The 14,021-nt window shown below is 41.4% G+C and overlaps 2 protein-coding genes across 3 annotated transcripts in view; both read right to left on the reverse strand.

Annotated features, from left to right (window-relative positions):
• Rbm41 (RNA binding motif protein 41) overlaps window positions 1–1,744 on the reverse strand; it is a 51,850-nt gene extending 50,106 nt beyond the window's left edge. For both annotated transcript variants that reach the window (XM_075956684.1, XM_075956682.1), the window contains exon 1: window positions 1,691–1,744. In XM_075956684.1, the coding sequence (XP_075812799.1) occupies window positions 1,691–1,698 (8 nt within the window). In that variant the 5' untranslated portion in view covers window positions 1,699–1,744. The remainder of the gene's footprint in view (window positions 1–1,690) is intronic.
• Window positions 1,745–10,843: 9,099 nt separating this feature from the next.
• Window positions 10,844–14,021, reverse strand: part of Nup62cl (nucleoporin 62 C-terminal like) — a 60,935-nt gene continuing 57,757 nt past the window's right edge. The window contains exon 9 of the mRNA XM_075957398.1: window positions 10,844–11,766. Within this exon, the coding sequence (XP_075813513.1) occupies window positions 11,672–11,766 (95 nt within the window). The 3' untranslated portion in view covers window positions 10,844–11,671. The remainder of the gene's footprint in view (window positions 11,767–14,021) is intronic.

The raw sequence follows: 14,021 nt of genomic DNA on the forward strand, positions 1-14,021 counted from the left end.
AAAGTGGATCATGGCTGTGAGCCAGTCTCAAGCAACTGAAAATTCTTGCTCAAGTATCAAGAAATAACACAAACATTTAACATGTAATCACAGATTAGACAAAAACAAACACAAAATGTGTCAAATCCATGAGAAAAACAAATACTACATTTCTTACAAAACATAAATATTACGTTTCTTATGAAATGGACATTGTCTACCGGGGTTTATAATAAAACATAGGAAAATCCCTGTAATTATGATTCCTATAATGACCTGGACCTATATTTAAAAACTCTAGAATAACTTACTTTGGCACTAACGCTTAAAAAAAAAAAAAAACTCTTTAAGCCTTTCTATCTTTATTACATTGAATCCCAAACAGTTATTGCTAAATTTAATTTTTAAAAATGAATAAGCATATCAACACATATGAATCTATAGAAAAAATACTGTTTTAAAAAAAGCTTGCTACAGAAAAAGAAAGGCAGTATGTTCCCATTTATATAAGGCTAAATAAAACCAGATGAAACTAGGAATATTTTGTTCAGGGATTAAACTCATATGTGGTAAATATATCAAGAAACAAAACCAAAAAAAAGGCAAGGGAGTGTCTGGCAGTGGTGGCGCACACCTTTAATTCCAGTACTCAGGAGGCAGAGGCAGGTGTGAATCTCCGTGAGTTCGAGGCCAGCCTGGTCTACAAGAGCTAGTTCCAGGACAGGAACCAAAAGCTACGGAGAAACCCTGTCTCGAAAATCCAAAACAAGGCAAGGGAGTAATTGGTGCAAAATCCTAGCTAGAAGGGGGAAACAATCAGGGGAGAAGCAGGGAGACTGTTTTAAGGTATGTATGGGGATGATGTCCTACAGCTTACACCTGTACAGGCTACAGCCCTTTTTGATTATTCTTTAAGATCTACGTTAGATCCATTATTTTTCAAGTAGGAGGTATGCCATCAAAAAATAGTTAAAATGCGATTTTAACTTAGGGAGGGAAATCAATAACTTAAAAGAAAAATTCAGGAAACTAAGAAAACAGAAAGTATTCCTAAAGGGGTTAGTTGTGCCATACCGTCCCAGAGTGAACACTCTCCTGCAGAATGAATCTTCTAAAACTACAGTGGACTCTGAAGGATTCCTGTCCTGTCAGGAACTGTGAAGCTCTGGGTCTCAAGGAAGACCCTTTCAGGTTCAAAGGGCCATTTCCTGCAGAACCGGTAGGGGAAACTGCCCTGCAGCAATACCTTCCTTCTCCCAAAACACGCCGGTTTTGAGCTGAATTTGGAGAAACAAACTACCACTCTCTAACTTTAGATCCGAAAACAAAGGCCCTGTGTGGCCGGCCCACTATGTCTTTAAAATCCAGACAATGTAAGCGCCCACCCTGAGATCCTCCGGAGGGTGAGACCTAGGAAGGACGGGCCAGGAAGGAGCTGACTCCCACGTCTCCAGAGCTAGGAAAGTGCTAGCCAGGGCAGCTCCAGAGGCCTCTGCCCAGAGGGAAGCATTCCTACAAATCCGCCCGGCCTAGGCCCTTCCAGAGCACCAACAGACTGGTGCGGCCCGCCTTCCCTCCTCCCTTCTCCTTTGTCTTCTCGCTAGAAAGAACCCGCCCCTCGGGAACCTGACACAGCCCAAACGAAAGGAAAAGGCCATTTTCAAAAAGTAAAAGATAAAAGTTGCCGCCTGCAACTCGGACGTGCCCTTACCTCTTCATGTTTCCGCAGGCCCCTATCACTAACTTGGGCAAACAGGCCCCAGACCTCAACTCCCACAACTCTATGCGGCAGACTCAAGGTGATGGAGGTGGAGCGAGGGACTCTGGGAATTGTAGTAGAACAGAACTATGTGGTGATGGAAAGAGAAAGCAGGTATTGGATGCACCCTTATAGTGTAAATTAACTGAACAGAGAATTCTCAACAGAAGAAGTTCAAATGGCCAAAAGACACTTAAGGTCATGCTCAACTTCCTTAGCGATCAGGGAAATGCAAATCAATACGACTTTAAGATACCATCTTACACCTGTCAGAATGGCTAAAATAAAAAACACCAATGATAGCCTTTGCTGGAGAGGCTGTGGAGGAAGGGGTACCCTCATCCATTGCTGGTGGGAATGCAATCTTGTGCAACCACTTTGGAAATCACTGTTTCGGTTTCTCAGGAAATTCAGGATCAACCTACCCCTGGACCCAGCAATACCACTCTTGGGAATATACCCAAGAGATGCCCTATCATATGACAAGAGCATTTGTTCAACTATGTTCATAGCAGTATTATTTGTAATAGCCAGAACCTGGAAACAACCTAGATGCCCTTCAATGGAAGAATGGATGAAGAAAGTGTGGAATATATACACATTAGAGTACTATGCTGCGGTAAAAAACAATGACTTCTCGAATTTTGCATGCAAATGGATGGAAATAGAAAACACTATACTGAGTGAGGTAACCCAGACCCAAAAAGATGAACATGGGATGTACTCACTCACAATTGGTTTCTAGCCATAAATAAGGGTCACAGAGTCTATAATCTGTGAACCTAAAGAAGCTAAGTAAGAAGATGAACCAAAGGAAAAACATATAGTTATCCTCTTGGCTATGGGAAGTAGACAAAATTGCCGGGGAGAAAATTGGGATCTTGGGGGTGGGGTGGGATGGGGGTAAGGGGAGATGGGGAGAGAAAAGGGAGAAGGGGAGGATAGGGGGAACTTGGGGGAAAAGGATGATTGGGATAAAGGAAGGTTGGGATAGGGGAGTACGGAAGCACAATTCTTATTTAAGGGAGCCACCTTAGGGTTGGCAAGAGACTTGAACCTAGAGGGGCTCCCAGGAGCCCAAGGCGATGTCTCCAGTTAGTTCCCTGGGCAGCTGAGGATAGGGAACCTGAAATGACCCTATCCTATAGCAATACTGACGAATATCTTGCATATCACCATAGAACCTTCATCTGGAGATGGATGGAGATAGAGACAGAGACCCACACTGGAGCACTAGACTGAGCTTCCAAGTTCCCAATGAGAAGCAGAAGGAGGGAGAACATGAGCAAGGAAGTCAGGACCACGAGGGGTGTACCCACCCACTGAGACAGTGGGGCTGATCTATTGGGAGCTCACCAAGGCCAGCTGGACTGTGACTGAAAAGCATGGGATAAAACCGGACTCTCTGAACATGGCGAACTATGAGGGCTGATGAGAAGCCAAGGACAGTGGCACGGGGGTTTGATCCTACTTAATGTTCTGGCTTTGTGAACATCAGTTTGGATGTTCACCTTCCTAGATTTGGACGAAGGGGGGAGGACCTTGGACTTTCCACAGGGCAGGGAACCCTGACTGCTCTTTGGACTGGAGAGGGAGGGGGAGAGGAGTGGGAGGAGGAGGAGAAGGGTGGGAGGAGGGGAGGGAAATGGGAGGCTGGGAGGAGGCAGAAACTTTTTTTTCCTTTTTTTCAATAAAATAAAAAAAAAAAGAATTTCTAGTACAGGTTAAAGATAACACCCAAAATATACACTTCATAAGCCTGGGATTCACCTTTGGCTTCTTGACTCTTCGAGTATCAATAAATCCTAGAATTTCTCTAGTCATCTTCGAATTTGTTCTTTTTTTTTAGCGATACAGAACTTTTTTCTTTTTCTTTTTATTATTATTATTACAAATTTTCACCTCCTCCCCTCTTCCCATTTCCCTCCCCCTCCCCCATTCCCCTCTCCCTCCTTCTCCAGTCCAAAGAGCAGTCAGGGTTCCCTGCCCTGTGGGAAGTCCAAGGACCTCCCCCCTCCATCCAGGTCTAGGAAGGTGAGGATCCAAACAGACTAGGTTCCCACAAAGCCAGTACATGGAATAGAATCAAAACCCAGTGCCATTGTCCTTGGCTTCTCAGCACTCATTGTCAGCCACGCTCAGAGAGTCCGGTTTGATCACAGGCTCCATCAGTCCCAGTCCAGCTGGCCTTGGTGATCTCCCATTAGATCGGCTCCACTGTCACAGTGGGTGGGCGCACCCCTCGCGGTCCTGACTTCCTTGAGCACAACCGAATTTGTTCTTTTTAACAAGGCTTGTCTTTCAAGGATTTATCTGACCTACCTGCTGTTCCCAGTCAAGCCTATGATCTGACCACATCACTTGCACTAATGCTTTTCTCGTATCTGTAACAGATCCTTCTGAATTCCCTTAGTTCAAAGTCAGAGTCAGTAGGTACCTAGATGTCTGAATATCTTATTGATAAATATAATGAATAAAGAATTAGATATAGTAGGAGCTGGAGAGAGAGGGCACTTGTTTCTCTTTCAGAGAGCCCAAGTTCAATTCCCACAGCAGCTCACAGTCGGCAACCTCAGTTCCAAGGATCTGATGCCTGTTTCTGGGGTACCAGATACACACGTAATAACACAGATACATGCAGACAAAACATGCATACACAGAACATAATTTTTTTAAAGCTACATATAGAAAAGTGCTTAAAAGCATTGGTTCTTGGGTTTAGAGATGTAGCTCAATTCGTAGAATGCTTTGAATACTTGTTTGGCTAGGCAATAAGTTCAAGGCCAGCCTGAACTACATAAGACCACTTTCAAAACTAGCAACATCAATAACAAAAACAATAAAAGCATGTGTTCTTAGTGGCCAAAAAAGAAATGCAAATATCACTAAACATATGGAAAGGATGATGTTAATTTATAAGAAGGAAATTTCAAGCTACATTACATAATTTAAGGCCAACCAGTTCTACATAGAGACTCTCTGAGAAAAAAATCAACAAAAATAAACAAAAGTAAAATATAAAACAAAGTGCAGTGGCCACCTGTACTTCTCCAAACTCCAAAGGCCATAAACCAATGAGAATTCTGAGACTCTGTCATGCTTATGAGGAAACAAGGGAAAGATGATTTCGAAATGTGCTGTAGGATTCTGAAACAGGAAGAGGACACTAGGCAAATGTGAAGAAACTATACTTTCTATTTAAAAAGGTTCATTAGTGACAAAGACACTGTGCTGTGCAAGGTGTTAACACTAAGTAAAACTGAGTGGAAATATATGAAACAGTAGAGTATGAAGCTTTTATGTAAATCTAAAACTATTCAAAGAATAGAATTTTTTTTAAAGTATCCTAATTAGCACTTTTTTTACTTACTATATTGGAAAGGAATTAAAAATGATAATACATTTGTTTTGTTGACATTCTGGTGAAATGAGCACTCTCAAATATTGCTGGTAGGAGGAAAAATTGGTACAACCTCTACTAAGAGCAACTTGATGTACCTATTGAAATTTAAATGCACATTTTCTTCAAAGCAGCAAGTCAATACATCTGCAAATATGATTGTCAATACAATAAATACTCATCTATATGCATCACTGTTCAATGCTCTCTGTGGCAGAATACATTTAATGTCTAAATACATTTAATGAAATCTGTATAATGATGAAGAGGGGGTACAGTCCTCAGGATTATTAGTCTTGAAAATATAGCTAGGGAACTCGCAAGTTTCAGAATACCATATAGTATGCTTATGTTTGTGTAAAAGGTGGAATATGTATGTGCCTGCATATGCATGAAATATCTCTGTGAGAACGTATGACAGGGAATGCCTCCAACTAACAGAACTCAATGATTGAAGGACAAGAACAGAAAGAAAAAAACTCAACTAAGTTATTCATATGTTCTTTTCCTATAGAAATTTTTGTCTTTATGTTGAGACAGGATTTTGTATGAAGCTCAAATTGGTCATTAACTTCTGATCTTCCTGCCTGAGTCTTCCAAATACAGGGATTACAGATGTGTGCCAAGCATGCGCTTATAGCCTTTGAGGTTTTTGTTTGTTTTGTTGGTTGGTTTGGTTTTTAGAGATAGGGTTTCTCTGTGTAACAGCTCTGACAGTCCTGGAACTCTTGTTGTAGACAGGCTGGCTTCAAACTCAGAGATCCACTTGCTTCTGCCGCCTAAATGCTGGGATTAAAGGCGTGTGCCACCACTGTCCCTGTCCTTTGAATTTTTATTTTTTATCAATATTATTATTTGGTGGTTTTCAAGACAGGGTTTCTCTGTAGCTTTGGGGCCGGTCCTGGAACTAGCTCTTGTAGACCAGGCTGGCCTCGAACTCAGAGAGATCCACCTGCCTCTGCCTCCCGAGTGCTGGGAGTAAAGGTGTGCAATAACTGTATGGCTGTCTCACCTAGTGTCCTGGGTGGCTTTCTGTGTCAACTTGACACATGGTATAGAGTCATCAGAGGAAGGCGCCTCAGCTGAGGAAATGCCTCCTTGAGATCTAGCTGGAAGGCATTTTCCCATTTAGTGATCACTGGGGGAGGGCCCAGCCCATGGTGGATGGTGCCATTTCTGGACTGGTGGTCCTGGGTTCTATAAGACAGTGGGTTGAGCAAACCATGGGAAGCAAGTCAGTAAGCAGCACTGCTCCATAGCCTCTGCATCAGCTCCTGCCTCTGGGATCCTGGCGGGTTTGAGTTCCAGTTCTGACTTTCCTCAGTGATGAACATCAATGCTGAAGTGTAAGCCACATAGACTCTTTCCTCCCTTTTTTCCCCCTTGCTTGTTTATTGTGAATTTAGATTCCTTTAGCCACTTTTGGGAATTACCAACCTTAGGGCATGGTCTTGTCTGTGGACTTGACAAGCTGAGCGGGGGGGGGGGTCTCTCGAGCTCTTGCTCTCAGGTTCCCTTGGGTGATGTAGACGGGGTCAGGCGGCATGAAGTGGCATGTGGTCAGTCCCCAGATCTATGAGTTTATTTTTCCCATAGCACCCCTTAATAATTTGTGTGTGTGTGTGTGTCTATCTTTGTGGTTCACACTACACTTTTTGGTCATGGTATTTCATTGCAGCAATAAATACCCTAAGACACCTATTTGATCATTTTTAATTAAATGGAATCCTTCTTATATTAGGAGCCAGGTGAGAAAAGAATATCTTGAAGACTTTGGCATTCGCACAACTTGGGTTTAGATTCAAGTTCTCGGTTTCTTTAAATGTCTTTAATTTGTTTGATTCAGCTTTGTCTTATGTTAAACAAGGATACCACAGTGTTTCTCAACCTGTGGGCCAGGGGTCACATATTAGCTATTTATGTTACAATTCATAACAGTAGCAAATTTAGTTATTAAGTAGCAATGAAATAATTTTGTGGTTGGGGGTCACCACAACATGAGGAACTGTATTAAAGGGTTGCAGCATAAGGACCACTGCTTCAGAAAAATAGGCAACTATGAAGCTTTATGTAAAATAATACTTTTGTGTGATTTTAAAGCTTTTGCATGAGAGGGTGTTTATTTATGAGTAAATATTCTAAGGTTACCCAGTAAGTTCAGACTTGCTCAAAGTCCTTGATACTGTCATGTTCATGTCAGCAAGAAACCAAAGAGCAGCCACGGAAACAAAACAGAAGCTGTATAACTTTGCACTTCTTGAGATTTCTAGTAGATTTAAAATATCATGGAAGGTATTAAAGTAATTAAAAATCCACCAAATGCAAACACCAGTGCTCTAGAAGCACCCTGGGAGATAAGTGTGAATACAACATGCATCGCTTTGTAGCTCTGACATCGAATAAAGACTGCATGTAAGTATAAACAAAATGTGGGTCACATCTCTGTGAGGAAGGCAGATTCTTTAAGGAGGTGGGGCTTAACTCTGGCATTCAGCCAAACTGTCTCCCTGACAAATCCATCAATGGGGAAATGGAAAAAGACACCAAGGTTGTTAGTGTTCTTGACTTCTTGGAAGGGTGGAGCATTTCACCATCACAGTAAATCTGTCTAGCTCTCATAAAACAAGAGTGTCCAGATACCGGAGGGGCACATCCTACGAAGCAAATCTACTTTGAGAGGGTCTGGGTGGAGAAAGATTGTTACATGGCTGCTGTGGAATTGCAAGTGGAAAGCGAGTTTGTGAAGTTTTCTATGTATATGTTTATAGCTGCAGCCAACCCAAGTGGTAGTACCAAGTGATGTCTGGAAAACTACACCAGGATGCCATTGTACTTCTAGCCTTGACAAAATAAGATGTACTAGTTATTTCATTTTCACAGCACAAGCTACTTTGAGAGGAAGATGGGCATCGAAGAGGCTCCTTAGTCATTTGGGCAAGAAACTGCTCTTGCCTGGATTGCTTCACTGGATATGCAGTGCCCACAGAGAGATGACTGCTAAACTTGCCTAAAGCTTCACGAAAAGGTCTGCTGGATACTATGGGCCTGTAGGCTAAAGATGGATGCCTCAACGGTACAGAAGAATTTTGGGTAAATGTCCAGGCAGTAAGATGTTTCTGTCAATTCTAGAGTTTTGGAAGTTTATGAAGCACTTCCTGTTTACTTAGGTAATATTATATCCTTCTGTGGTCTTTGATGGAGTTAAAGAATAGATGGATAGTTATAGTTTTCCTTAGTTATGATAAAAGATAAAGTAGATATAAATATTGTAACTGTAATTCTTGCTTGATAACTGTTTTGTTATATGTAATTTTACTATGTTAAAGTTAAAGCCTTCCTTTTTGTTTAAACAGAAAAGGAGACATGGTGTAGGAGTTCTTTCTGTTTGAGTGTTGCTTTCATTGGTTAATGAATAAAGAAACTGCCTTGGCCTAGTTGATAGGGCAGAACTTAGGTAGGCGGAGAAAACAGAACTAAAGACTGGGAGGAAGAAGGGCAGAGAGAGAGAAGCCATGGATCCTCTGCCTCAGATGGACGCCAGTTAGAATCTTGCCAGTAAGCCACAGCCACATGCCGATACATAGATTAATAGAAAGGGGCTAAATCAAGATGTAAGAGTTAGGCAATAAGAAGTTAGAGCTAATGGGCCAGGCAGTGTTTAAATTAATATAGTTTCTGTGTGGTTATTTCAGGTGTAAGCTAGCTGGGCAACCAGGATGAACAAGGAGCCCTCTCCCTACAACATATGTTGATGATTATATTGAACTTCAAAAATTAGAGATTACTCAAAATTGTACTCAAAACTGTTTTCACCTTAAAAAATCTACAAAATTTAGTGGCCTGCATTAATCTCTCATTATTCCCATTCTCTCTCTCTCTCTCTCTCTCTCTCTCTCTCTCTCTCTCTCTCTCTCTCTCACACACACACACACACACACACACATGAGGGGGGGAGGAAGAAGGGAGAGGGAGGGAGGGAAAGGGAGAGGGAGGGATGGAAAAAAACGGACAGAGAGGGAGGGAGAGGGACGGATAGAGAGGGAGGGAAGGAGAGGGAGAGAGAGGGGCGGTGATGAAGCTTTACATTCTAGGACAGCACTCTCCCACAGAACTTCAGGCCCAGACATTGTTTCATTCTTTGAAAGAAGTTCTTATTTGTTGAGCACAGCCTAGACTGGCCTTGAATCTGTGATCCTTCTCTCAGCCTCCTGGCTTGCTGGAATTTCAGGCCTGTGCTACCAGATCCAGTTCACAGTCTATAATTTTGTTTGTTTGTTTGTTTTTCGAGACAGGGTTTCTCTGTCCTGGAACTAGTTCTGTAGACCAGCCTGGTCTCAAACTCACAGAGATCCATCCACCTGCCTCTGCCTACCGAGTGCTGAGATTAAAGGCATGCACCACCACTGCCTGGCTCAACAGTCTATAATTTGGAGTGGTGACAAAACTTACTAAAATAACTGATAAATGTTCATACAGGAAGTGAATTCATTAAGTTCTAGTATTTGTTCTACTTATAAGACTTACCATCATTTGGGATAAAGGAAGGGTGGATATGGGAGCAGGGAAGTATATATCCTAATTAAGGGAGCCATCTTAGGGTTGGCAAGAGACTTGACTCTAGAGGGGCTCACAGGTGTCCAGGGAGATGTCCCCAGCTAGTTCCTTGGGCAACTGAGGAAAGGGAACCTGAAATGGCCCTATCCTATAGCAATACTGATGAATATCTTGCATATCACCTTAGAACCTTCATCTGGAGATGGATGGAGATAGAGACAGAGACCCACATTGGAGCACCGGACTGACCTCCCAAGGTCCAAATGAGGAGCAGAAGGAGGGAGAACATGAGCAAGGAAGTCAGGACCACAAGGGGTGCACCCACCCACTGAGATGGTGGGGTGATCTATTGGGAGCTCACCAAGGCCAGCTGGACTGGGACTGAATAAGCATGGGATGAAACCGGACTCTCTGAACATGGTGGACAATGAAGGCTGATGAGAAGCCAAGGACAATGGCACTAGGTTTCGATCCTACTGCATGAACTGGCTTTATGGGAGCCTAGCCTGTTTGGATGCTCACCTTACTAGACCTGGATGGAGTGGGGAGGACCTTGGACTTCCCACAGGGCAAGGAATCCGGACTGCTCTTTAGACTCGAGAGGGAGGGGGAATGGAGTAGGGGGAGGGGGAGAGGAGTGGGAGGAGGAGGAGGGACATGGGAGGCAGGGAGGAGGCAGAAATTTTTTCCAACAAAAAATAAATAAATAAAAAAGACTTACCATCACTAATCGTCATTTAAAAAATATTTTCTTCTATAACATGAACCCTTCAGTGTGGCCGTGTGTTGTGTGGACAACAAAATTTAAGTTCAGTCACTTAGCTTTTAATTCATTTATTTTCACTTTTAGGTCATCACATTCTTAATGACACAATGAAGCATGAGTCTAAGATGCTTTAAAGCTAAGAAGAAGGTTTTTTTTTTCTCTCTAAGAACATGAAAAGTTACACAAAGGACAGGTCCAAATCATATGCTAAAACAAAACAAACAAAAAAATTTTTAGGGGCCGGGCGGTGGTGGCGCACGCCTGTAATCCCAGCACTCGGGAGGCAGAGGCAGGCGGATCTCTGTGAGTTCGAGACCAGCCTGGTCTACAAGAGCTAGTTCCAGGACAGGCTCCAAAACCACAGAGAAACTTTGTCTCGAAAAAAACCAAAAAAAAAAAATTTTTAGGACACCTAGGTGTGGTGACACTTGGGAAACCAAGGCAGCCTAGGCTATACAGTGAGGTCTTGATAAAAAAAACAAAACGAAAACACTGAGGTATCTGAATAGTCAAAAGTAAGGGAACTGTGTTAATCTTACCCTCAAAAGTAACATAATTCAGTGCTGGGTATATAATCCAAGAGTGTAGCACTGGGTTTGATCTCTAGAACCACAAGAGAAAGCAAAGCCCTAATTAAATCCATAATCCATAAAACCATATTACCTACTCCAAATTCCGGAAAGACACTTGCTTTCATTGCCCATATGGTCTTTCACAGATAAAAATGATGCCTTAAAAACTATATCTCAGAGTTGACAGTAAATTTCACTTGAGACTTTACAGTATACAGCACTTTACATGAATGGCAACACATACCCAGTAAAGACTGGGTGGCACGTACGTTTTGGCAAACATCTTCTCCCAATTAAGTAGGAAGATGGCATGTACTGGTGTAGGATGTACACTCTACATTGATAAGATATAGATTACATACACAAAATCAATACCTAAGAAGTAATTGCCTGGGCAAGGGGCTTAATACACCTTTTACTTAATTCTGGGTAAGCACTCTATCATTGAGTTATGCCCTCGGCACTAATCTCATTTCATTCTGAAAGAAAAATTGGATACTTCTCTACAATATTTAAATGAAAAATAATCAAACACATGCACAAATTATTGCAATCAAAGATTAGTAACAGTAAATACTACTCTAATAGCATCAGAATTCAGGGTTGATGCATAATCCAAACGGAGTGGGTTAGGGTGATAATTATTCAAAGGCAAACTTCATGTTGTACCCCTGCTCCTTGCGACGATACTCCTCAAAGGCCTTTGTAACCTCTTCTACCTTCCTCTGCATTATGCCTAAAGGGGACAAGTCATATAATCGTTAGTCAATGTCACATTCCAGAGACACAACCACACACCCTCCCCTCAATTATGCCATATAAAACTTTACATCTCAATTTTAATAGTTTTAATTTTTAGAAAATGAGAGAGAAAAATTCATCCTTTTGGAAACTATGAAAACAGTGCATGAGAATAATCTATTTTGTTCTTGAGCTTTTGGACAATAAGAGTCTGCCTTAAGTTTGTGTTTTGTTGGAGGGAGGACTGACTTTATTTTTACCCTTCAGTGCCGAAAAGGTGCTCAGTAAACCAACTGCATAGATTTTGGTAGGTCTGAGCTACCTACAAATCGTGAGTTCATTGGGAATATTTACATTTCTGTTGTTTCCTAATAAGTTATTTACCTTGGTGGTTCTTACGTTTGCTTAGGGGCAGTGTACTGCCAAATGCCATTAATAGTTACCATATCAAATTGTACTTTTCTCCCATGAAAAATAAACTGTTGGAGGAAGTATGTTATTCAAACATTTTCTACAAAAATGTACAAATAGAACTGGGCATTAATGTTTAGTAGGTGATAAATAATAGTTGGTACCCCTAAGGAAAGAAAAGTTTTGCAAAATAAAAACCAAAAATCTAATTGATCTACTTCATTTCTCTCAGTCAACCAGAACACTCTTAATGTCTGCTCTGTTTCTTTAAAAGCATAATGTCTCCTCTTATCATATAACATATATACATTCTGCAAGATCACACTCTAAGAATGGACAATTTAAATCATGATTATTTGTTGAGGGCACAGAACAACAATGAATAATGAGCTTGACTAAATAAATCTCTTGTTGTAATAACAAACTGCAGGGTGCAGATCCCCCCCCCCGCCCCAAGTAACTGTTTTAATGTGATGGAATCATAAAGGAGCAGTGCAACGAGCCATTAACTTCAGACTAGAGATGGCAACATAAGCACAATTCACTAATTTGCTGATTGATACATATTGAATGCAAAGAAGTACATTTATAACAATCTTAAAAATCAATAAAATGTCAAGAAACACAAGTCAGCATTATTAAGAGAGGCTTACTCTAAACATTTTGTCATGTCTTCTAATTGAATTCCCAGGGCTATTTTTGTATTAACTCACTTTAAATGTTTTAGGACTTTCATTTATTAAGGATAAACACTGCACATGTTACTTACTGGCCAGAATTCTGGTCCCAAGACCAGCATTATTGATTTGTTTCTGTCAATATATTAAGTTAATACATCATAGATCATAGCAGAAGTGAATTGTAGTAGTAGTCACTTCGAAGAAAATATACCATACACATTTTTCATTATTAAAAATATACTGGGGCTGGAAAGATGGCTCAGAGGTTAAGAGCACTGACTGCTCTTCCAGAGGACCCGGGTTTCATTCCCAGCACCTACATGGCAGCTCACAATTGCCTATAACTCCAGTTTCAGTGGGTTCAACACCCTCACATAGACATACATGCAAAAAAAACACCAGTGCTCATAAAATAAAAATAAATAAATTTAAAAAGCTTAAAAGATTTAAAAAAAAGCCAGGCAGTGGTGGCACACGCCTTTAATCCCAGCAATTGGGAGGCAGGAGCAGGCAGATCTCTGTGAATTCAAGTCCAGCCTGGTCTACAGAGTAAGTTCCAGGACAGCCAGGACTGTTACACAGAGAAACCCTGTCTCAAAAAACCACACACACACACACAATGGAGGAGGGTCTATGTGTTACTTTCATTGGTTAATAAAGAAACTGCTTTGGCCCTGATAGGACAGAAAATTAGGTAGGCAGAGTAGACAGAACAGAATGCTGGGAGAAAGAAGCAGATTCAAGCAGTCGCCATGATTCTCCTCTCCGAGACAGACTCAGGTTAAGATCTTTCCTGGTAAGCTACCACCTCGTGGTGCTACACAGATGATTAGAATGTGTTAATCAAGATGTGAGAGTTAGCCAATAAGAGGCTAGAGCTTATGGGCCAGGCAGTGTTTAAAAGAATACAGTTTCCGTGTAATTATTTCGGGTAAAGCTAGCCATGCGGGAGCTGGGCGAGAACACAGCCCACCGTGCCTCACTACACAGACACACAGACACACACACACACACACACACACACACGTATATACACACACTGAATATAGAAAAACAAAAATTCTTTTCCCAATAGGAAACTTGGGAACAAAGAAAACATTCAAATATTAGAATGCTTGATGTTTGTACAACTTTACAGAATAATTTAATTGGTCAGTGG

Source organism: Microtus pennsylvanicus, chromosome X (genome assembly GCF_037038515.1).
Source record: "Microtus pennsylvanicus isolate mMicPen1 chromosome X, mMicPen1.hap1, whole genome shotgun sequence".
NCBI lineage: Eukaryota > Metazoa > Chordata > Mammalia > Rodentia > Cricetidae > Microtus > Microtus pennsylvanicus.